Raw genomic sequence first — 23,642 nt, forward strand, 5'->3', positions numbered from 1 at the left:
GAGAGAACGCTTGCATTGCTGGCGGCCGTTGCTGCTGGGTTGATCCCTCCCGGACCCCGCTCACAAACACGATAGACGGTAATCGCATGTTGTGTATGCAAATGCTTTTGCATAGTGGTATTGTTTCCTCCCTTAGACGAAATATCCTATTTGCAAATATTGCAAGTTCTCCTGTTGTTAGCTTTTCTTGGAAGATGTCAACAACTTTCGAACATGGCGCCATGTTTGTTGCTCAGCGCGCATGGTGACGTCATCGTCCCTCACGGAACCGATAAGGGGAATCGCTAGCAAAAACGGCAAACGATGCCAAGGAATTGAAACACTGAGTTTTCGATTCCCATCCCTACTTCCAATGCAGGCAGTATATGTTGGGTAAAATCTTAGTTTGACAATGTGAATCTCAAGGAGTAAATTGTAAATGAATTAATGAATTTTAATCACAGTGCAGTTTTTTTAAATAGTGTCATCACCACAAGTTTAGTAAATTACAAGTTTTTTTGTTTTTGTTTTAATAACCTAATAATTGGTCAATGTCCCTTTAAAACGTCCACCCATTGAGGACCACTCCTATAGTGTATCACAATAACGTACCGTACCTTCTCTCATTGTCGTCCAGGTGAGCAAACAGAACATTCTTGGAGATGGCCTTGGCCAAGGCGGTCATTGTCTTGTAGTCCTTTGGGATCACCTATGGTAGACAAAACATCGATAGTCAACGTAGTAAATGCACTCTGCAGGTGGACACTTGAAAAAAAAAAAACTCAGTCCAAATGCATATTAGGCGTGACTTCAAAAGTGGACGTAGTGAGGTGATTAAAGAGTAGAGCGCCGGCCGAAGCAGATAGGAATATCCTACACGTGTAACCGTGTAATTTCGGGAAAGCCCATCTGTTCAGGGACTGTCCTCGAAATGACGCACAACCCTTGAAATTCCCAAGGGGCCTGAACTCATTCATAAAACATGCATTTTCATGTACCGAGCATATGCGTCCTCGTCGCCACATCAAAGTTACACAAATGCGCCTCCAAAAGGAAGGGGGGAAAAAAAACATCCCAGATGAGAAATCAAGGCCTCTATGCGTTTGGATGAGAAAGAGGACACGTAGTAAGTGTTTTTCTTCCAACAAGATGATGGCGGTTGGAGCGATGGGGAAGTGCTGTACAAAAAGTTCAAGCAACAGATGTCGCCACAAAAAAGCAACCACGCGGTACTGTGTGCAACAAGCACACAAAACCCAATTCAGGGAAGTGGTGAGATGAAGTCTTGTCGAGAATGAGAAAGAAGCCTGGAAAATGACTGCGATGATAGTAAGCCCAATTTTAGACTGACGTGTCATTCATTCATAAAAGGAGAACCAATGTGCCCCCCCCCACACACACACACACAATTTAAGAGATTCCAGGAGTCTTAATAAAAGCTCTCTGACATTATTCAAAACAAGACAGTTTTTGTTGTGTTATTGGAGAAATTACCTTAAATTACCTCCAGAGTAGGAGGCTTATGCCTTTGCTCAGATGCTAAGTATAGACAAAATATATTTGATTGCACACTACGCTTAATTGGATTTATCACCAGGCAAGATTGCAGAGCGTTCTTGCATGTTCGGAAATATGCAACCAAGAAAAAACAGCTCATGATCCATAAAGTGGACAGCAAGTACGAGTGTATGCCGTGTAAGTGTGGAAGTGGATTCCGAAAAGTAGTGTGGATAACGTTCCAACTTAATTCTACTTTACAGTCTACATACAAAAAAAGTAGTACTCTCACAAAAGTATATTTTTTTCCTTCTCAAGAATAAAATCATAAGTTTACGAAAATAAAATGAAGAAAAACTTGTAGCATTACAAGAAAGTGTTATAAAAAATAAATCATATTTTTCTTCCCAAAAAAATGTCCTACAAGTTGGATTAAGAACGTTACCAGAATGACGTAATAGGAAGAAAAAGTTGTATTGTAATGTATCAATTTGCGTAATGTTCTTTTTTTTATAATAATAATGAAATAATGAATAATTGCTGAAAATGTAATTAACATTTTAGTTGTACAGTACAACATTAGTTTATGTGTGTGTGTTTGTGTTTTATGTTACAAAAATAAACATTTCCTGCGAGACTAAAGCCCGTATCCCACTGAGGGGGCGAACGTTTGTGAGTGTTGGCAAAGGTAGCGAATTTGCACTCCCGTCTGGGGTCGTTCAAGGTTTGCTGAACATTCGCGAAACATTTTCCTAGAGTTTTAATGTCTTTTCTTGTCACAAAGAAATTTTGAAGATGTTGGAACCCTGACGGTAAATCAATATTCGTTTGCCCCTCCGTGGGATACAGGCTTTAAAGACTGAAGGTTAAAAAGAAAGATACGACAATCGTCACATTACAAAAATAGTTGTGAACTTGTGAGAGACAGTTCCTGCTGAAAACTCTTTAAACAGGTGTATTTAAATATAAAAATGTATTTAACAGACTAATCTGCAATACAGCTGAACCGCGATAAGTGAACCACAATACAGGGAATTACTGGACTGTATGCTCAAAAAATCGGAGCTAATGTATTTCCTTCTGGCCTCCAACTCTTCAGGCTCACCTTGCGCACGTAGCTGACGGCATCCTCTTCGGTGTAGACCTCGGCGCTCACCCCTCCGCGGCGGCGGCGGGCCTTGACAACCGGGTTCGGCGGCGGGGGTGAGACCTCGTCGTCATGCGAGTCTGACTGGCTGTTAGATTTCTGCCGTGCCATGATCTGCTTGCATTCTTCCTGTAAAAAGACAAAAGGAAGTAGTGTCAAGGTGAGGGAGGGATGTCTGATAGACAAACGGGAAAACGGTCTTTAAGAAGATGGAGCGTGTGGGGGAAACAAATGCATGACAGTTAATGTGGAGCAGGCTGAGAGGAAAAAAGACGAACATTGTGATCAAGGTCAAACAACCTGAACTTGTATAACAAAAGTCCTGAGCGCGCACCGTCTGGCTATGTGGCTCCCGCGATAAGAGAAGACATCGGGTTGCCTCTGGCTGAATGTTGTTTCAAGTGCCGAACACTCTGCGGGTGCTGAATTATTGATTGCAAACTTGATTAACACATTAGCATGCAGGCGCGCTAATATGTGAGAGCACTGAAGGACGCGGCTGACGGGATGATCATTTGCTCTTTTGCACTGCGTACAAACTGTGCATATGTAATAAAATGCCAGCCATCTTGGGCCAAATATCCTTCATTTTAACCTAACCTTAGTTGAAAGGTTGCTGCTTTGAAGGAGACAAAATGTTCCTGCCCATACATCAAGTGTGAAATTAGCTAACCAATCAAAAACACACAATCTTTTGTTGACTGCCTACATGATCAGCTAGGCTGGGTGAAGATCCAGATCAATTTACAAGTCACGTCCATAGTCTACAGTAACTATTATTATTAATTATTTGTGTTTATTTATAAATTTGCAATTTTGCCCTGTGAAAACTATCCCAAGCTGCTTGGCAGAAAAGGTACTCCATTTATTTTTAAAAGCAGACAAAAGCCATGTTTAATTCCTCTATGGGAATTTGCCCCAAAAAATCTTTAAAAATACAATAGCATTTTTAGTTGACCATTTATGACTCAAACATCAAATTATAATTAGGCAGGTTAACACCTTAGCTGTTCACAGTGGGTAAGCAAGCCTGCAAGCCTCTGGCCAACAGTTTTCAGACCAGATTCGGGTTCAAATTTCCCGCCCTCTGCGGATGTGACGTGATGCCCGCAGTGTGTACCTGAAAAAGGGAGTGTGCAGTTTCATTTTTCAGTCACACGTGGCAGTAGCGATTGGAAATTCAATATCATGCATTGAGCAGCTTAAAAAGCAATGTTGCAAAATTATATTCAAGTGAGGTATATTTATGGTTTAATTGACATAATTATGCATTTATAAATAGACTTTACACAGATCTGATTGGCTGGATTGGAGCCGCAGATATTTTGCATTTTATGCAAAATTGATCATCAGTTGTAATTTCATAAATTGCTGATCAATCAGTGAAATCATTGATCAGATTCGCAAAATAAAACATTAAAGCACAATCTTATTAATTTAATAATCCAATGTTTATGAGCATATAGGGTGAAATAATTATATATTTTTTACATCTTTTTCCAATATTTAAAAATATTTTTTGTTTTTTTATTTCTTTTTACATTTTCCATGTTTTTAATGCTTGATTTTTTAGGGTTTAATTGCTATTATTGCTTATTATTTTTAATTGTCATTTTATCACAATGCATTTCAATGGGCGTCAAATACACATGACTTTTCGCTTTTGGTGTGTGTAACTCCAGGTAACATGTTTTTTGTTTTTTCCCAAACCAGAATAGAATAACTGCAATTGTAATTGCACATCCATTACAGTAGGTGGTAGTGGCACTTCCATACTATTTATAGATGCAGCGGAGGGTTCTTCTTCCTTGGTTGAGGGGGGCGGCGCGTAACAAAATAGTACTGTATTTTCGAGACTATAAGGCGCACCTTAAAGTCTTAAATTTTTCTCAAAGTTCGATGGTGCTGCTTATAATAAGGTGCACCTTTTGTGTGCATCGAGTTCCAATATCTGTCAATATTGTGCAACTTTAGTCAGTAAGTGCTCCGCTTGACTGACTGTTGAGCAGTTACCGTCGTCGACATATTGCTTACATACAGGAAAGGTCAACGTGGTTGAGGTCAGTATGACAACCTTAATGTGCCTTGTGGAGTTTGTCACTTTTTTACTCATGACTGCCACCCTCTGGCCTTAAGCGCAACTGCAACCTCTGTGTTAAGCTTGTGCGTGGTACACATGCAACTACGTGCGTTCGAATAAACTCAACAAACATTTTTTCAGGTTTATTGGAGTCTGAGCTGAGGTTTGGGCAGTTCTCGAAACCTGCCTCTTGTTTTTTTTTCCAACTTCCCAATCTTGTCATACGTTGACACTAAATGTCCGCGGGGACGAGCATGACGTCACTCTGCACCACTCTACCCCTCCCATCTCCCAAGAATCTGTGTCGTGTTCGCCTCGAACACTCCACACTGAAGGGAAGATACAAGCTAGTAGGCGCAGTTGAGGTCAGCATGAGAACCTTAAAGAGTCAACTGAAAGAGGACGCCATGTGGATGCTATAGAGATCCGGACGTTGACATCACGCGTCCCAAAATGGCCGTTAGCGCAGCCATTTGGCAGCATAGAAAACGTCTCTGCCACTTGAGTAAATGGCAAACGCCACACTTTAACAATGATTGACAGCTGTTGTGAACCAGCTGCCACAACGAGAAGAGGCAAAAAAAAGGATTAAGCATTCTCCAGGCTACAAAAGAGGAACCAATGCGTAGTCAATGGATCGCAGCAGCCATAAAAAGGGTGAACAACAAAACTGAGGATTTGGGATCCTCCTCCTTGCTTGTGTAGAAATCACTTCATATTATGCCAGTCAATTAATTAATCAGTTAGTCGCGTAGATGTAGCTCATTTGTGTAGTTATTAAATGAAGACAAAAGATGTGATCAGGCACTTTGTACATGAGCACGGCTGAATGAGCAGATACTAACTGTTACCACACGCAAAATCAGTGGGAAATAATCTGTTTCATTTGTCTATGCTGCTACGGTTTCATAGATATTACACAGTTGAATTTAATAACTGACCAACATCATAAAGAAGACTTTTTACAGCATAAATGGCTGCAGCCCAATTAGCAACTGCTAAGTTGCTAACGTACCCAAATAACACTGCAAGACTTGCGTGAAACTGCTGACTTTGTTGGCATTTTGACCACACATAAAGGGGAAATAAATCCAGATTGTACAAACTTGTAAAGCTTTTGCATGATCAGATTTGAAAGCACTCACCGGTTAAGAGGGGGTAATTCCACGTAGCAGTGTCACCGAATTGGGAAAAAAAAAGCACTCCTAACACTTCATCGGCAATCCAACATTTCCACATGTACATGTATATCGTGTCCTTTTCATCAAAGTGACTGTCAATGCCCTTGGGCGGAATATTAACGGATAAACGCTAGTTTTAGCCCTTCTCGCCATTGTAGTCCATAATGAGGCTTTGCGGCTTTCCTGGCACGGGGAGTGTGTTCAGAAAAATAGTCACGTGACGTCCAGATCTCTACTGTGCTATTATGTATTGTGCAAAACAACACGCTTTGGCATTGGTGGCATTATTGCTGAAGAGCCGCAGGGCTACAAGACTGACTCCGATAAAGACACGAGGGTACCTGGCATGTTTGATGGACAAATTGTCCAGCAGTTCAATTCAGATACAGAAGATGAGGACTTTGATTGATTTGTGGATAAAGATTGATCAAAAAACAACGTGAGTACATTGTTAAATAACAGAGTAAAATACAGCCAAACTCGCTGTTTTGATCCCGTTGCCTTTTATATAACATACTGTAGCAGGCATGCTATTGTACGTTTTAGAATGCATGCGCCATTGCGCCCTATAAGCACGCATTATGTGTGGGTTAAATACAGAAATAGCACTCGTAATTGAGACCGCGCCTTTTAATCAGGTGTGCCTTAATTACGGTAAAATACGGTAATTGAAAAACACTGACTTTCGTTCACATTAACACCTATACTGCCTCCTGGCTGCAAACCATAAGGAGCAGCACAATGGACTGGATTGCGCACAAACTGTTCAAATCTTTACATTGTATTTATGTCATTAATCTATAGTTTTATAAAGAACAAACACACAAGGGCCATAGGGGAGAGTGGGGTAAGTAGTGCAATTTTTTACTTAAAGCGTCTTTTACGCAAGGGGATTACAGGAATGCCTACAACTAAAATATGTTCATATAGTTTAGGACAGGGGTCGCCAAGTTCGGTCCTCGAGAGCCACTATCCCGTACCTGTTTTCCCCCAGCTGTTTTGAGCCAACATCATGCTAACCATATAGACTCATGATGTAGCTTACGAAAGCACTAAAACATGTGTGAACTGTTTTCAAAGTAATTGTAATTGTTCAAACACAGCTATCAAAAAAACGTAATCATATAAATTTTTTGAACTTATATGTGCTTACCTCTCAAGCCATGTGTCTCCCTTTTTTACCGGATGAGCGAAATGGATCTCTTCAAGAATATGTGGTCACATGACCAACTTCTTCTATGGTTTTCTAAATAACAGGGGTGGAAATACTTGCCCCTTGGCACAAATTGCCCCACTCTCCCCAACAGTATATGGGCAATTTAAAGTCTTCAGTACAACTAACATGCGTGTTTTGGAAAGGGAAACTGATTGTTTTCAAGTTTGAAGGTCCCACTGTATCAATAGTTCAAAGTGAAGATCTGCGAAGATCAGCACTTCTCTGCACTCTGTGCTTCGATTGTGCCGGAATTATGATGCAGCAAGTAGTAGAACAATAATATAGGAATCAAATAACACCAAAACAGACTGACAAGAGAAATGATTTTCCTTTACTTGCATCACACGATCACTATTTTCTTTCCTTCCCAAACTCATTACATCCCGAGATGACTGTGATACTTGACACATGACTGTGTAAAACAATGTAACAAACACACAGGTACAGGCACACACACACACCCCCACACACACACACTCTTGCTGACTGATGACACACAGCCAGCAGCCGCAGGAGGGGAATAGTCTGAGCAAAACAAAAACACCAAAACAAGAAGATAAAAGGCAGGTAAGACCAGTTGACAACCATCTTTAACAGTAGAGGCAGTTCCCATTCCTGTGGACGGATATACGACTTAACATTCTTAACATTAGCTCCAGGAGGCTCCGTGTGTTTGCAGGGGTATTTACCATGGTATGAAGGGACCCCGGCCAGGTCTGACGTGCGCCACCTCAGCCTGTCAAAAAGCACCCGGCATCATACGAGTGCATCAACGGGCACCGACACGTGCAAAAAGCCATCTCACACACAGCGGCAGCATGTCGCCATGCTCAAGTTAGTTAGGGAGTTAGCGTGAGTAAGCAAATAATCCGAATACAGTTTAGAAGAGAAAGTGCACAAACGCAATGGTTGCAATTCCCCCAAGGCACGGAGGCTAAAACTACTGATGAAAACAGTGATCGCAGCAAAAAGCCCTCTCTCTCTCTCTCTCTCTCTCTCTCTCTCTCTCCTCTCTCTCTTCTCTTCTCTCTCTCTCTCTCTCGCTCTCTCACAAACACAATCAGGTGGTGCAATCAGTGTGCTCGTCTCGCTTCCCCCCTGTCACTATGGCAACGGGAGCTCAGTGAGCATCCTGCGCAGTTGATGCTGAGTCTGAGCAGGAAGTCACTCGCACACAAACACATTAACTCTGGCTCTAATTTACACAACATTAATGGTCCCCAACCAAAACGCTGCAGACCGGTACCAACTAAAATGAACAAAACATTTGAACATTAGAATAAATCTGTACTTAGCAGTGTAACTTAAAATACAGGTTTATTGCGACAGGTGATTTTCACACACTAAGGGCACTCTGCGCAACATGTGGCGACATGCTTGCAAATGAGGCAATGAATGTTTTAGTTTTTATTGTTGTGTGTTTAGTTTTACAGTTAACTCCAACTAGAGTGTCATTAAACAGCTTAAAGGACACTTAGGGACAACAGAATAACATACGCTACATACTTGCTTAAAATGGTGCGATCAGGGTACTTTTTATAGCGGCAGAAACTTTGTTTTTCTTTGATTATAACATTTTAAGGGGGAAACAATTAGTCATTGTTGGAAGGGCCGATGTTGGAAGGGCAATAATCGCCCGATTATAACTTGCAACTGATTGATCAGTCGGGGCCCTAATAAAGACTACATTCAGCGTAATGGTAAGTTGTATTTTTTATTATTTTGTTTTTGATTAAGATTAGTGTGAGATTCTCGGGTCTTCAATTCTGCAAGATGACTACATACAGTGCAGACCCATGATGAGATATTACAACTCCATCTCCACATCTTATTGTCCACAGTGGACTTTTGTTCTGCTCAAATGGCATGTTGCACCAAACAGAAGGGGAAGCAGAGGGGAGTGCATCATCCCTTATATTCCTTCTGGGCACCAGACCCTGTTCCCGCTGATGGCAAAGCCCCACCCACGCACTTAAGTCAGCGAGCGAAACATGAAGCAGGGACTTTGTGTGAGCCACAATAAGTCGCTGTTTATGGGGCCATTATTGTAGCAAAACTAATTACAAATGCATATTTAGATTCACAAATATGTAAGAATAGTGTGTACCTGTAACTGAAGTCGCAAATATGTAAAAATAATCTACAAATGTGTACCTGCAGTCATAAATACGTACCGAGAATCTACGAATGTGTAGCTAAAGTCACAAATGTGAGACATAAATCTGCAAATGCGTACACTGATTTGTATGTGTAAACACATAGTTGAGTGCGTATATATATCTGACCCGTAAACACCGCGCCTTTTGATTGGCTGTACGGCATTATTAAGAAATTGTTTGACTTTACTTCCAATTTAAAGCTTTTTGTTATTGTATTTATTAAATTCCTTGCATGTTATTGCACTCCTTGAAAATGCATTACATTAATACTACAGATATTTTAAATAGTAATTATTTGACCAATGGATTTTTGTAGTTTTTTTTATTTTCAACAATCTTTTATTCATTTGAATGTGTTAAATGAAATGTGTTTTCTTAATAAATGGGGAAAAGATTACAGAAATGTGTCATTAATGTGATTTAAAAGGAAAAATACTTTATCAGGATATATATTGTGATTAGGTGGACATCCCATCTTCCGTCACTGACGAACACCCGCTCTGCTGATGGGAAACTTCAAAAAGCTACTATGCACCAAGTAGGTTTTCAAACGACACCGGAATCGTCACTATCTGGATCAGCACCGTCCGACAGATCTATCAATCCGTAATTGACAGACTCCCGTTTCGCTGATGACTGACTGAAACACGCGCGCGTCTCGCGTGTGTTTAGCCACGGGGGTGAATAAACCAGCCTTCGAGAGGCACGGAGGAGGTTCTGACAGAAAAAAAACAACAACAACATTGTTAGCCAGGCTGGTGACCTACCTGGGTCTGTGTTGGCTGCTAACTAAATCTCAGCTCCCATCCATGCTCCTTTTTTAGGTTGTCCTGTTGTTACGGGTCAATTGGCACTGACTTCCAATTCCAGCTGTGGTCGGTCCAGTAATTTTGTGTTTCCTGTCTGTAGATTCATCAAAAATGAGCCGTTTATTGAAGAATTATAGTTATGCAGTTGAACGATTTGGATGTAGCATGTGACAAATCTGCAGACAGGAAACAAAATTACGGCCGTGTCAGTTAATGTGGAAGCCAGTTGAACCATAGCCGTTTCCATAGACCGCAATGACATTGTGGTGACAAACTGAAATTTAGCGATGACCGAAGTGCAGTTAAAATAACGATGACGGACTGACGATTCCAGTTTCGGTTCGGCTTGAAACAATGACGGAATGACTATGACGGATGGGTGGCAAATGACGAATTACGTACCGGAAGAATATAATGACACAGCCATCTCTGGTTATCAGGATATAAAAATATCTACAATATATCAGGAGGTAAGATTTTGTCCATATCCCGCAGTACAATCTCTAGGTAGCCTACTCAGGCTTGCACCCAAATTCCCAAAAACTTGCATATTAGCTGATGGTGAGGTTATGACTCACCATTAAATACAAAAAACTCTAATAATGAACTGAACAAGGACATCCACATACCTCATTTGACATCAGTTCAATGAGTGTTTTTCTTTTTCTTTGACTTTTTGTGTCTTTTGCCGAGGAGCAACCTCAACAAGGGCTCTTATGAGAAAACGGGAATGAGAGGAGAAGACGATACAGAATATCCTCATTAGAGGCTGACAGCCAAGACTGAATAAAGAAAGAGGACGTATCCACAACTCACAAAAGTGATTTTGCAAAAATGAGTCCTCCGCTATAGCGAGTGATGTGAAGGCAGGCCAGAGATTAATCCAAACTAACAAAGTCCCCGACAATAGGCGGCACACAATCACAAATGGATGGCCCAAATGCACTGTCTAATGTTGCGGTTATTAAACCATCATCCGCTTTGATTTCAGCTCATTTACGCATGACGAGCCACATTAAAATGGGCCTTTTGTTTGGTTCATTCCGCACCAATTTGCAACAGGCCCATCAAAACTTCTGAAATTCCCAAAAGCTTTTCGCTGGGTTACTATCAGTTTTCAAATCAGTCACCAGAAAAGCAATCTACAAAGCATCACTCCCTAAAAAATAAATTAAAAAAACATAAATACATCATCTTTTAGAATAAGAACCATTTCTCATGAAGGAATAGGAAGAAGCTGTTACCTTCAGCAGTAGCCTTTGCTGATGTACAGTTCACTCTCCACTGAGACAGCAACCCAAAGCAACGCTACACAAAAGCACACAGGTAATGAAGCATGGAGGAGTAGTCTACTCATCACCCTGTTCCAGCCCATTACAGCACCACAATGGACACAAAGTCCGCTGTACTTTTTTTTTTGTTAGTCTGTGTGTGTGCCCGTGTTTCACGTTTTCCTGGCAATGAAATGATTTTCTCTCTTTGTGAGCTAAATACAAACACATACATTGTGAATGCACAGCGACTGTCCACCGACTACTGAAATTCGCAGCCACTAGAAACACAAGTTCTAAACTACTAAAAATGGAACACAATAGAATGATAATCAGTTACCTTGGCTGAAAGTGTGTAAAACCACTGTTGCAACACCACAAGCACAACCAGGCCCTCAAAAAAAAACCATTTTTTGGACACCTGCAGATTGCAGACTAATACAGTTCTAACGACAATTATTTAGTGCCATGGTAGCGTCAGCCACAAACCCCATTTTTTGACCAACCGTGGACCCGAAAAAAAAAAAAGCCAACATTCAAAAGAATGGACCAATGACTGCTTTTGGCCAAAAACATTTATTTGCTGGTGCTCAGCAGTTCCCTGGTTTAGGTGTGGAAGGTTTTAGAACCAATCAGAATGATTCAAGGCCATAGCAGATTCGACAGATTTGGCCACCTATGGAACTGAAAAAGTGACTGAAGTTTAAAAATGTTTATTTTTTTATTTTTTTAAAGGTGGGCACAATTCCCTCTCATGTTGCTCACAGGTCCCCACTTGGACTTTTGGATGGGTCAATCACCACAACAACATCGGCTACAACCCCATTTTTCAGCCATCAGCAGACCTGAAAACATGACTTACATTAAAAAAATGGCCCACAATGTATCCCCTACCCTTATTACTCCTTACCCTAAAGCATGCATGTTCAGTGAACATGTGTCCTCTTTTTTTCTTTTTGGCTTGTTTCAGAGCTTAACGAGCCACCAAATGCAAAAGGGTGTCAGGGCTAAACTACTACATACAATAGTGTATTGTTTCCTTTTTTTCTTTGCTTTATTGAACAAAGTGCACTTACAGCAACAGACATCGCAAAACTCACTTTGAAGTAGTGCAAGTCTACACAGTGTAGCTAAACGATCACACCACATACTAAAGACACCAGATTGTTTTTTCCCCACACATCACCTTTCCTTCCTTATCTCCGTGACTCAAATGTGCACATCTCTCAGCCGCTGTGAAAAATACAGCTCGGCAAATGAACGCAGAGCTTGATTTCATTCCGGGAGGCTGGCGAACACAGCTTTACCAAGACTGGGAGAAAGCACCGTGCAAGTTATGCCACAATTTGTCATTGGATCGTGAATGCTGGGGCGAACGCAAAAGCCGACATCATTTCCGAGGACACGACAACGAGACTGACTCTGACAATGAGACGGCGTGTTTGACGGAGAACTTGTTGTTTGTTTCTGATACAGAAAATCATGAGGACTATGACTGATTTGTGGATTAGGATTGATCAAAAGCACCGTGAGTACATTGTTACATACTTCAAGTACAACTGAACTCACTGTTTACATTGTTACTTCAACCGAACTCAGTTTTGTTCCGTTCGCTGCCTTTTTAAAAACATGCACTAGCACTAGCATATGTTTGAGCATAATAGCATGCTACCATATTTTTTGAGCTAGCGTATGTTTAACCGTGCGTGCGCCCGGTAATTACTTTGGAGAGTCTCACTGAAGGTATCAAAACTGGTTGAACCAGTGTCGTGCGGTCAAGATAGGCAAGGTAGGCACTGCCTGCCCCAGGCTGAAATGAAAGTTTAAACCGTTTGGCTTTTTCTATTTATTTTAATTATTTCTTTCATTTCAAAAAGCCTACACTACCTATAGGTTTAGAAGTGACATTTGGTGATTTTCATACCTCAATTAAAAATGACTTATTACTTGCCTGGCTGACCTGTAGGCAAAAATTATCCTCCTGAAGGCACTGTGCTTTCCCCAGCCCTGTCCGCGTAGCGATGTGTGTTTGCGCATGCGTGGTCAGTTTCCCAGTAGAAAAGTCCTTTACGCAAATAGGCAGATCGCTATGCAGCCTTTTTACGTCACCGGATGATTCCTATGCAAACGTACGTTCGCACAGTGCATTCATGAATTTAAAACACACGTAGTGCACAGCAAAGCGGTAAGGTGACGCCACTCTGGAGAATATAAAACTATTTTCACGCCTTTATTTTGAGGGAAAACGTCAGCTTTTGAAAGATGGGAGACCAACGCCTTAGCTACCGGATCTTCTGCAAAGTAAGGGACAAAGAATTATTCGTACTTTTCACAAAGAATGGTGCAAAAGGAAAGATTGTCTTTGTGGATGTGCTTTGATTAACTGGCTGTTTCATTTTACATGGTGTTTGGCATTGCTATTGCTAGCTTGATTTTGTGAGGAATTGGGCTGTTTTACAGGGAGATATTCACTTTATAACATTCTTTCTGGGCATCCGGGAAATGGTCTGTTTTTCGTTGTGCGGCATATGGGAGGCAGAGTGCACTGCAACTTTTACCGTGGCTGGCAGACCGGCACTGTCTGTGACGGTGGCGCAGAACTTTAGCTAAGTGGCAAGTGTTGAGCTGCTGCACCGGAGGCGATCGGTACAAGCCCCGCTCGAAGTAAAAAATAAATAAATAAAATAAAAGATTGCAGAGCAAAAAATGTAAGACTTTAAAAGAGAGTAATGTTGTTGTGTTTTGTTTTTTCTACCCATACAGAGGAGGCACATGTTAAAATAGTTTGAATGTATGGCATCTTGTATCTACGTATCAAGTATCTCGAGGTCGGGCTGAGTGTCCTCTTTTTTGGGAAATCAAAATATGGTCACCCTACGATACGTTGTACAATCACCTGCCGACACATAAATCTGTAATTGGTGTGTGCGTCTCAATTTGCGACTGCCTGCCTACCCAAACCTAGAGCTCACTGCACGTCACTGGTACGAACTGATGTCGAGTTACGTCTAACACAAAAAAAAGGTGAAATAACTGAAAACATGTTCTATATTATAGACTCTTCAAAATAGCCATCCTTTGCTCTGGTTACTTTTATGCATACTCTTAGCATTCCTATCTCTGGGAACTCCTTAAAGACTGTGACTACCTTTTAAAGGTCATCCAGAGAATACCAAGAATGTGCAAAAAAGTAATCAGAGAAAAGGGTGGCTATTTATTTATGTACTTATTTTATTATTTTCTCCTTTTTTGTTGTTCGTTAGTTGTCATAGTTTAGATGCCTTCAGTGAGAATCTACAATGTACATAGTCATGAAAATAAAGAAAATGTATTGAATGAGAAGGTGTGTCAAAACTTTTGGCCTGTACTGTATATGTTATTGTCAATAAATGTTTAAGGTTGACTTCCCCTTTAATATTGAGTTTTTTTCTACTTTAGAATTTTTCCCCTCACTGTTTTTGTCCAAACACTTTACGCCTTTGCAATTTTTGTGTTTCACGCAAGGCACAGCTTACTAGAAGAGGCACGTAATGGACAGATGATGGAAGAGAAAAGAGGGACCACCAGTGAGTCAATGGGTCTGACATTCACCTGTGTGGAGGGGCCTGAGATGAGCTAGTGAAAGAAGAAGAGGTTTCGCCCCGGGTCACTGCATGCACTGCTGACTGGTGATTAAAAAGAACACCCTGCTCCTGGCAACATGGCAATAATACACGTACATAAACACAGTCAGATGACAGCCAGTTCATCTATTGGTGGTCTATTTGTTGTTCTGGGTCATGGGACGGACCCAGGGCAACATTAGGACTACACCGAGGGCAACAGCTGCACAAAAGTGATCTTTGTGCTTCACTACACTAACAATGGCCCATCACAGTACAGTACGGTAAGTCATCTCCACAAAGCAATGAATAGTTGGGACTGGTATCAAGAATAATGGTAATTGGAATATTAAATACAAATTTGACTTAATTTGAAGATAATCACTCAGTTGAAAACGCAAGATGATTTGTTAGAAATAGGATTTGAATATGCTCAGGAGGTGTCAATCATTAATAATTTGGGGAGATATTTATCTCTTCAAAATCAAATTTTATTTGATAATATAAAAACATTTGCAGAAATTAAAGCCTTCCCCTTAATAAACATTAAACACACCCCTTTTCAAATGCCAGGATTTTGTGACATAAAAAATGAGACCAAAATCACTGTTAAAGCAACGTTCAATCGATTAATTGACAACTAAGCAATTATAAAATTAATCGATATTTTTGATACTGGATTAATTTTGGATACCTGGTTAAAATTTTAATTGTCCTCAGGACTTGAGCTTCTCAGCAGTAAAAATTCTCCAATTGCTGCAGTCATCCGTGAAAGTAGACAGTTTATCTTTGTGTTGAGTCAAAAAAAAGCATGTGCTTATGGAAAGGATGGAAATTAAAACGTTCTTTTTCATCCGATTCATCAATTTAATTGATAAAACAATCGACAGATTAATCAATTATTAAAACAATCATTAGTTACAGGGCTAATTATATGTGAGGATTGTGAGTCCTAAGTGTGTCAATTTCCTACACAGCACAAATGATACTGTCAGCCATGAAGCAGCCTTTTTTACTATACAGCCTCACATTCCTCCTCTATTACATCTGCAGCACTCTACTTCAATTAAATGCTCTTATGGAAGAACTCCTTTTAAGCAACAGGATTTGTATTATTTTAGATTTTTTTCTTTTAATGTAAGAAATTCACTTACTGTATGCCACTATATGCCACAGAAAAGTCATCTGACGCTCACAACTCCTAGAAGCTATTTTGACACACGTGAAGCATAACAATGGAGCCTGTTGTGTAAACACAATCATCTCATGATGTTCTCATGGGCAAAATTACGACCAAAAAGCACATACATAACACCATGTTAGAGAGCCAAATCAGTAATAAACTAATTGCATAAATGTTAGAAGTGTCTTGGTGATGATGTATGAAATTATGGGAAAAGCCTTTATGCCGTCTTCCCCATTATGCAATATAAAGTTTTAACTTTCCTACCATATTAATAAGAGCACTGTTTGTTTTTACCCTCGATAGGGTGCTCATTGAAATACTTGGAAAATCACATTTTCATTCCTAGAGGCACATTGTTATATTTTGTCCCATTTTCAAACTTTGTTATTAAATCAGAAATTATAAATACAATTTTAATTCTTCTTCATATTTTTACCCATTAAATATTTGATTCAAATTGTCAATATTAACTTTCAATTATGACCTTGAGATAATATTTAAATGAACATTATCATTACTTTTCTTCACTGACTCACACTTTAAAATCAATTTATTATATTTCTTCCACTTCCACGGCACTTATGTTCTTTCTAACCAAGTGAGTAATGTTTATTTTGATGTTTTTGTAGGGCACTTATGTAGCCTATATTTGTTCTGTAAGTTATATTATTTCATTTTTAGGATTTGGACTTGCTGTATGCATATAATATAAAAATATGACATTACAGTACTTTAAAAAAAAAAAATTGATTTATTTGTGAAATCATCCCAATTAAGTCATTATGTGAGTATTTATATGAAGTGCTGTTATTGCATCAAATAAGCAAGGGAAGAACAATAAATAGCACTACAGTGGGAAGTTACACACATGCTACACATGCTACACAACAGACGGATTTAACCGAGATGCTGAGAAACCTGAACAGTCAAACTACATGGATGGAAGTTACGAGACGACACACAGCGTTTTCAGTTTGGTCACCAACCTTCTCCAGCTTTTCAAAATGCTCCCGCAGGAACTTCATAGGACGCTCGGGCTTAGCGATGCACAGGTTGACAATGCACTCTTTGAGGATCTGCTGGATGTTGTGCTTCTGCACAAAAATTTCGCAGCCCTTCAAACTCTCGTCTTCGTCCAGAGTGGAGGAGGAGGAGGAGGTTGCCATCTTATCTTTTATCTCTGTGGTAGAAAACAGGGTGGACCATGAGAGGAGGGGAGGGGAGGGGAGGGGAGGGGAAATAAATAAAGCAGAATCTAAACGGGTGGGGGATAAAACTGAGAAGCTGGAGGGGGACAGACATAGAAAGGAGATACGTAAATACAGAATTTGGGGTGATGATGTTGGACTTTTAGGCCTTTTCCTGTTGTTTTCAATAAAATTAATTACCTTTTGCCGAAGTTTTAAATAGAATAGGGTAGCCCTGAGACAACACAGACAAAAACATAGTAAAAGCTCAAATTGCAAAGAGCAAAAATGTAGAGTTCGTTGAGAGATATGTCATAAATATGGAGGTAAATATGCAAAAGTAACTCGTACCTGTAAAAAAATAAATAATGTAGTTGTAGTAAAAAAAAATTGTACCTGTAGAAATGACAACTTGTAGTCAAAGAAGTCGCCACTTGGCGTCACAAGTGTTTTTTCTGCTGCTGTCCAATCACGTGACTTTTGCACCAAATTTCTCGCTACAGATGGTGCAAAACGATTTGTACTGGTAGAGCTCCGTCATTTGTACTCGTAAAGAAGGGGGCTCATTGGTTCAGCGAACAATAGTGGGTTGATCTCAAATGACGCCACAGTTTTCTCATTAATATGCACAAGGTTCGAAATTCCAAACAAACAGATCTTGTGTCCACATTCACAAGGCTGGGTCCTCCGAAGGCCGAATTTGTCGGCTGCATGACGTCACTCCCGACGTGACTCGACAGCACGGATTGTCAATGAAAGTACTTTTTGCACCAATAACATAGAAACAGAAGAACACTTGTTTTCTTATTTGTATCTTTACAAAGTTTTTTGGGGACAGCTTCTGTGTATGGGCTGTTTCTAATGATTTGTGTCTTTAACTTACACGGACGTAAAATTCGGAGTAATGATGGACAATAAGGTAAAACAATTTACATTGAATAACTTGATTATTATGGAAAAGTTTTTCATTCATAAATGCACATTTGGTCCCCTTTATTGTTTTTCTGAAGGAACTTCTTTCTTTTAAGGATTCACTACAATTCTGTAAGTCTAAAAAGGCTTTATGGTTTTATAATAACATGGTGACCTTTTCCTTTGACCCCATTGTACTATGATGTGTGTATGTTGTTGGTTTTCATTGTTTTGTTTTTGTACTGCTCAGTGGTATGTTAAATTTTTTCTGTAAGCCTGTAAACTTCATTTGTTAATAAAGATTTAAAAAATGGATTGCCAATACCGCTTGTCGGTAGCGCATTGACCGACACTCCATTCATGAGTCAGTCTGTGAGTGTTGTCGAGTCGCGCCAGGAGTGACGTTATGCAGTCACTTTATGCAGACAAATTCGGCCTTCGGAGGACCCAGCCTTGTGATTTATTTATTTTTCCTCATCTAACTTTATTAAACAATTTCAACAGAATACATAAAACACATTCTGAACACTACACACACGTTATTAATAGTCTTGTGAATTTTATTTTATTTTTTTCTTTCTTTTTTGGTGCACTCACACACATATATGGTCTCCCAGGCGGAGAAGCGAACGGCAACCTGCACCGAAGACAAGTGACTGTAGCCACTCCGCCACCCGGAGGTCCACAGCCTTGTGAATTTAGACACATGCCCCGTAGCCATGTGGCGTCATTTGAGATCAACCCACTGTTGTTTGCTGAATCAATGAGCTTGAGCTTTAGCCCGCCCAAATCCTCCAGAGCCCGCCCCCTTCTCTCTGAGTACAAATCCCGGAGCTCTACAAGGAGAAATCGTTTTGCACCATCTGTAGCGAGAAATTTGGTGCAAAAGTCGCGTGACTGGACAGCAGCAGAAAAAACACTTGGGACTCCTAGTGGCGACTACTTTGACTACAAGTTGACATTTCTACAGATATAAATCACGACTTCTAAAGATACAAATCTATAATTTTCTACATGTACGATTTTTTTTTTTACTACAACTACAAATTTTTTCCAGGTACAAGTTACTTTTGCACCATATTTACCTCCATACATAAATGCTGTGCAAATTTTACCAATCATAAAGTCTGACGTCATTTCTGCCAGTTTCGAAGGATTGGCTCTACAAGTGTAGACAACTGTATTCTTTGTATAACACCTCATCATGTCACATATCATGTCCCCAGTCTTCCGCTCTCGAGTAGAGTCTCAGGTCAAAAAAGTTAAGGCAATTGTTCAGATACCAGGAGGACAAGCACTTACATTTGAGCAGCCTTTATACATATACATTTACCATTACTATATCAGTGTTTCCCACACCATGTTAATACTTGTGCGGGCCACCCAAGAAGTTTTCCAGAAAATCTATTAAAAATATATTTAAAAAGGAAAAAAAAGTGTCGCGACAGGATATACCGCATGTAACGTTAGTTCACCGTCACTCACTAGTGGATCGTAGTAACAGGACTGAGACCCACCTCCCATCCAACCCTCCTCCGATTCCTCCCCGCCGGAGTCCACCCACCCAAGTAGATTTCAAATCTGTGGGAAACACTATATATATATATATATATATATATATATACACACCCTGAACTGGTTGCCAGTCAATCGCAGGGCACACAGAGACGAACAACCATCCACACTCACAATTACCCAGGAAGGCCGAAGCCCGGACTCGATCTCACGTCCTCTGCACTGGGAGGTGGACGTGCTAACCAGTCAGCCACCGTGCCGCCCTTTCAAACATTCGCACCTTCCATACACCAGTGTGATTAGCACTGGAGGCAATGTGTGTGAAGTGACTTGCCCAAGGACACAACAACACATGACTTGGGGAGAGCAGGGATCGAACAGCCAACCTTCAGGTTACTGGACGACCTTTTTTTCCCCATAGGAAATAATGTAAATGCAATTAATCCTTTCCCAAGCTCCAAAAACAGAAAATTCCTATTTTAATTCATATTTATATGTTTTACATTTACAGTACAGTATGGTATTTAAACAATAAAAATACCTTACCTTACCTGTTGTGGTGTGATGGCATCAGTGGATGATAAATGCTATGTTATTTCTAGCTTTAGTTTAGTGCTGAGTTTGTGTATTTTACATTGGGCATATTGTTAGACTTCTAAGCGGTCCTTGCATGCGTTGTTTAACGTCAGGCATATTGTTGAACAGCTAAGGGGGGTCCTCGTGCCAGTATTTACAGAATTAGTCACGGTAGTTACAACTGCGCGATAATCTTCTTCCTAATTCCACTGTGGTTCGGAGCACTGTATGTTTTTCTGTGCTGCCACTGGCACTGTTGTCTTTATTTGGGGCCATGACGAAGAATATTGTCGTGGAAAAATCTAAATGCACTTGCGAGTATGGAGCACCTCCGGGAGTATTCATGATCTGACTGGAAATGAGCACTGCATCATCTCAACTACCGCATTGCTCGGCTTCGCTCGGCTTCGCTCGGCTTCACTTTGCTACGCGTTTTCAAGGTATGTTCGGCTTAGCTTGCTTTGCTTGGGTGTTCGAACTCCGAAAATGAGTTCAAACTCAGAGGCATTTTTTTATTTTTATTTTTTGGTTGAAGTCCGAATTGTACGAGTTCCGAGACTTTCCACTGTAGTATACTCCCTCGTTCTGCTCACGTAAGCAATGACAGTGAGACCTGGAGGGGCGTGATTTGGAGGAACGGCCCCCCCCCCCGATCAGAACCCAAGTGGTGTTTTGTTATTGGACTTCTGTGCTCATCATGGATTGTCCATAACGAACACCATGTTCAAACATAGGGGTGTCCATATGTGCACTTGGCACCAGGACACCCTAGGCCACAGTTCGATGATCGACTTTGTAGTCGTGTCATTGGATTTGCGGCCACATGTTTTGGACACTCGGGTGAAGAGAGGGGCGGAGCTGTCAACTGAACACCACCTGGTGGTGTGTTGGCTCTGATGGTGGGGGAAGATGCCGGTCAGACCTGGCAGACCCAAACGTATTATGAGGGTTTGCTGGGAACATCTGGCGGAATCCCCTGTCAGAAAGAGTTTCAACGCCCACCTCCAGCAGAACTTCTCTCTTGTACCGGGGGAGGCGGGGCACATACCACCAGCGGTAAGGGATGCCGTCAAGCTGAAGAAGGAGTCCTATCGGGCCTTTTTGGCCTGTGGGACTCCGGAGGCAGCTTCCAGGTGTATAGTGGAGGTGGGGTACTGCTGACCTCGACTTGGAACGTCGTGAGTCGGTGGGGAGAGTACTTCGAAGATCTCCTCAATTCCACCGATACGTCTTCCTTTAAGGAAGCAAAGTCTGGGGACTCTGATGTGGGCTCTCCTATCTCGGGGTTCGAAGTCACTGAGGTGGTTGGAAAACTCCTTGGTGGTAGGGGCCCGGGGGTGAATAAGATCCGCCCGGAGTTCTTAAATGCTCTGGATGTTGTGGGGCTGTCGAGGTTGACCGGGGTGGTGGTCCCCCTTTTTAAGAAGGGAGGGTGTGTTCCAACTATAGAGGGATCAAACTCCTCAGCCTCCCTGGTAAGGTCTTTTCAGGGCTGCTGGAGGGATCCGTCGGGAAGTCGAATCTCTGATTCAGGAGGAGCAGTGAGGTTTTCGTCCCGGCCGTGGAACAGTGGACCAGCTCTTCACCCTCTGCAGGGTCCTCGAGGGTGCGTGGGAGTTTGCCCAACCAGTCTACATGTGTTTTGTGGATTTGAAGAAGGCGTTCGACCGGGTCCCTCGGGATGTCCTGTGGGGGTTGCTTCGGGAGTACGGGGTACCGAGCCCCTTGATACGGGCTGTGCGGTCCCTGTACAACCGGTGCCAGAGGTTGGTCCGCATTGCCGGCAGTAAGTTGGATTTGTTTCCAGTGAGGATTGGCTGCCCTTTGTCACCGATTCTGTTCATAACTTTTATGGACAGAATTTCTAGGCGCAGCCAAGGCGTTGAGGGGGTCCGGTTTGGTGGCCTAAGCATTGCATCTCTGCTTTTTGCAGATGACGTGGTGCTGTTGGCTTCATCAAGCCGTGCTCTCCAACTCTCACTGGAGAGGTTCGCAGCAGAGTGTGAAGCGGTTGGGATGATATTCAGCACCTCCAAATCCGAGACCATGGTCCTCAGTCGGAAAAGAGTGGCATGCTCTCTCCGGGTCGGTGATGAGATCCTCCCCCAAGTGGAGGAGTTCAAGTATCTTGGGGTCTTCTTCACGAGTGAGGGCAGGATGGAGCAGGAGATCGACAGACGGATCGGTGCTGCGTCTGCAGTGATGCGGATTCTGTATTGGTCTGTTGTGGTCAAGAAGGAGCTGAGCCGAAAGGCGAAGCTCTCGATTTACCAATCAATCTATGTTCCTACTCTCTCCTATGGTCACCAGCTGTGTGTCGTGACCGAAAGAATAAGATCCCGGATACAAGCGGCCAAAATGAGTTTCCTCCACAGGGTGTCCGGGCTCTCCCTTAGAGATAGGGTGAGAAGCTCGGTCATCTGGGAGGGACTCAGTGTCGAGCCGCTACTCCTCAACGTTGAGAGGAGCCAGCTGAGGTGGCTCTGGCATTTGGTTCAAATGCCTCCTGGACGCCTCCCTGGAAAGGTGTTCCGGGCATGTCCCACCGGCGGGAGGCCCCAGGGACAACCTAGGACACGCTGGAGAGACTATGTCTCTCGGCTGGCCCGGGAACGCTTTGGGATCCCGCCGGAGGAGCTGGTTGAAGTGGCTGGGGAGAGGGAAGTCTGGGCATCCCTCCTAAAGCTGCTGCCCCCGCGACCCGACCTCGGATAAGCGCTAGAAGATGTAACCCACAAACCCAATTCCCAAAAAGTTGGGACACTATACAAATTGTGAATAAAAACTGAATGCAATTATGTGGAAGTGCCAATTTTTAATATTTTGTTCAGAATAGAAGATAGATGACAGGTCAAAAGTTTTAACTGAGAAAATGTATCATTTTAAGGGAAAAATATGATGAATGTAAATTTCATGGTGCCAACAAATCTCGAAAAAGTTGGGACAGATAGAAATAAGAGGCTGGAAAAGTCAATTGCAAAAAACAGCTGGAAGACCAGTTACCACTAATGAGGTCCATTGACAACTTGATTGGAGTATAAAAAAAGCTTCTCGGAGTGGCAGTGTCTCTCAGAAGCGAAGATGGGTAGAGAATCACCAATTCCTCCAAAGTTGCGCAGATAGTGGAGAAATATCAGAAAGGTGTTTACCAGCGAAAAATTGCAAAAAGGTTGAAGTAATCATCATCTACAGTGCATAACATCATCCAAAAATTCAGAGAATCTGGAACAATCTCTGTGTAAGGGTCAAGGCCGAAAAATCATACTGGATGCCTATGCTCTTCGGGCCCTTCAACGGCACTGCACCGCAAACAGGAATGCTTATT

At 41.7% G+C, this 23,642-nt stretch overlaps 2 protein-coding genes across 5 annotated transcripts in view; one reads left to right on the plus strand and one right to left on the minus strand.

The window, feature by feature from the left end:
• Positions 1–23,642, minus strand: part of prkar1b (protein kinase, cAMP-dependent, regulatory, type I, beta) — a 78,085-nt gene that overhangs the window by 50,691 nt on the left and 3,752 nt on the right. The window contains exons 2-4 of one of the 4 annotated variants that reach the window (XM_086088062.1): positions 17,114–17,307; positions 2,582–2,752; positions 597–688 (exon numbers count right to left, since the gene is read on the minus strand). In XM_086088062.1, coding sequence (XP_085944188.1) covers positions 597–688; positions 2,582–2,752; positions 17,114–17,293 — 443 coding nt within the window. In that variant the 5' untranslated portion in view covers positions 17,294–17,307. Of the gene's footprint in view, positions 1–596; positions 689–2,581; positions 2,753–5,848; positions 5,997–7,789; positions 8,012–11,312; positions 11,420–17,113; positions 17,308–23,642 lie in introns of those variants that run through there. The other 3 variants (XM_086088054.1, XM_086088037.1, XM_086088045.1) reach the window with 3 other exon arrangements.
• The window catches only part of dnaaf5 (dynein axonemal assembly factor 5), a 49,390-nt gene continuing 38,268 nt past the window's right edge, over positions 12,521–23,642 (plus strand). The window contains exons 1-2 of the mRNA XM_086088003.1: positions 12,521–12,867; positions 14,844–15,225. The gene's annotated coding sequence lies outside the window, so the exon portion shown is untranslated. The remainder of the gene's footprint in view (positions 12,868–14,843; positions 15,226–23,642) is intronic.

This window comes from Leptonotus elevatus, chromosome 1, assembly GCF_054856555.1.
Source record: "Leptonotus elevatus isolate MCC_2025b chromosome 1, RoL_Lele_1.0, whole genome shotgun sequence".
Lineage (NCBI taxonomy): Eukaryota > Metazoa > Chordata > Actinopteri > Syngnathiformes > Syngnathidae > Leptonotus > Leptonotus elevatus.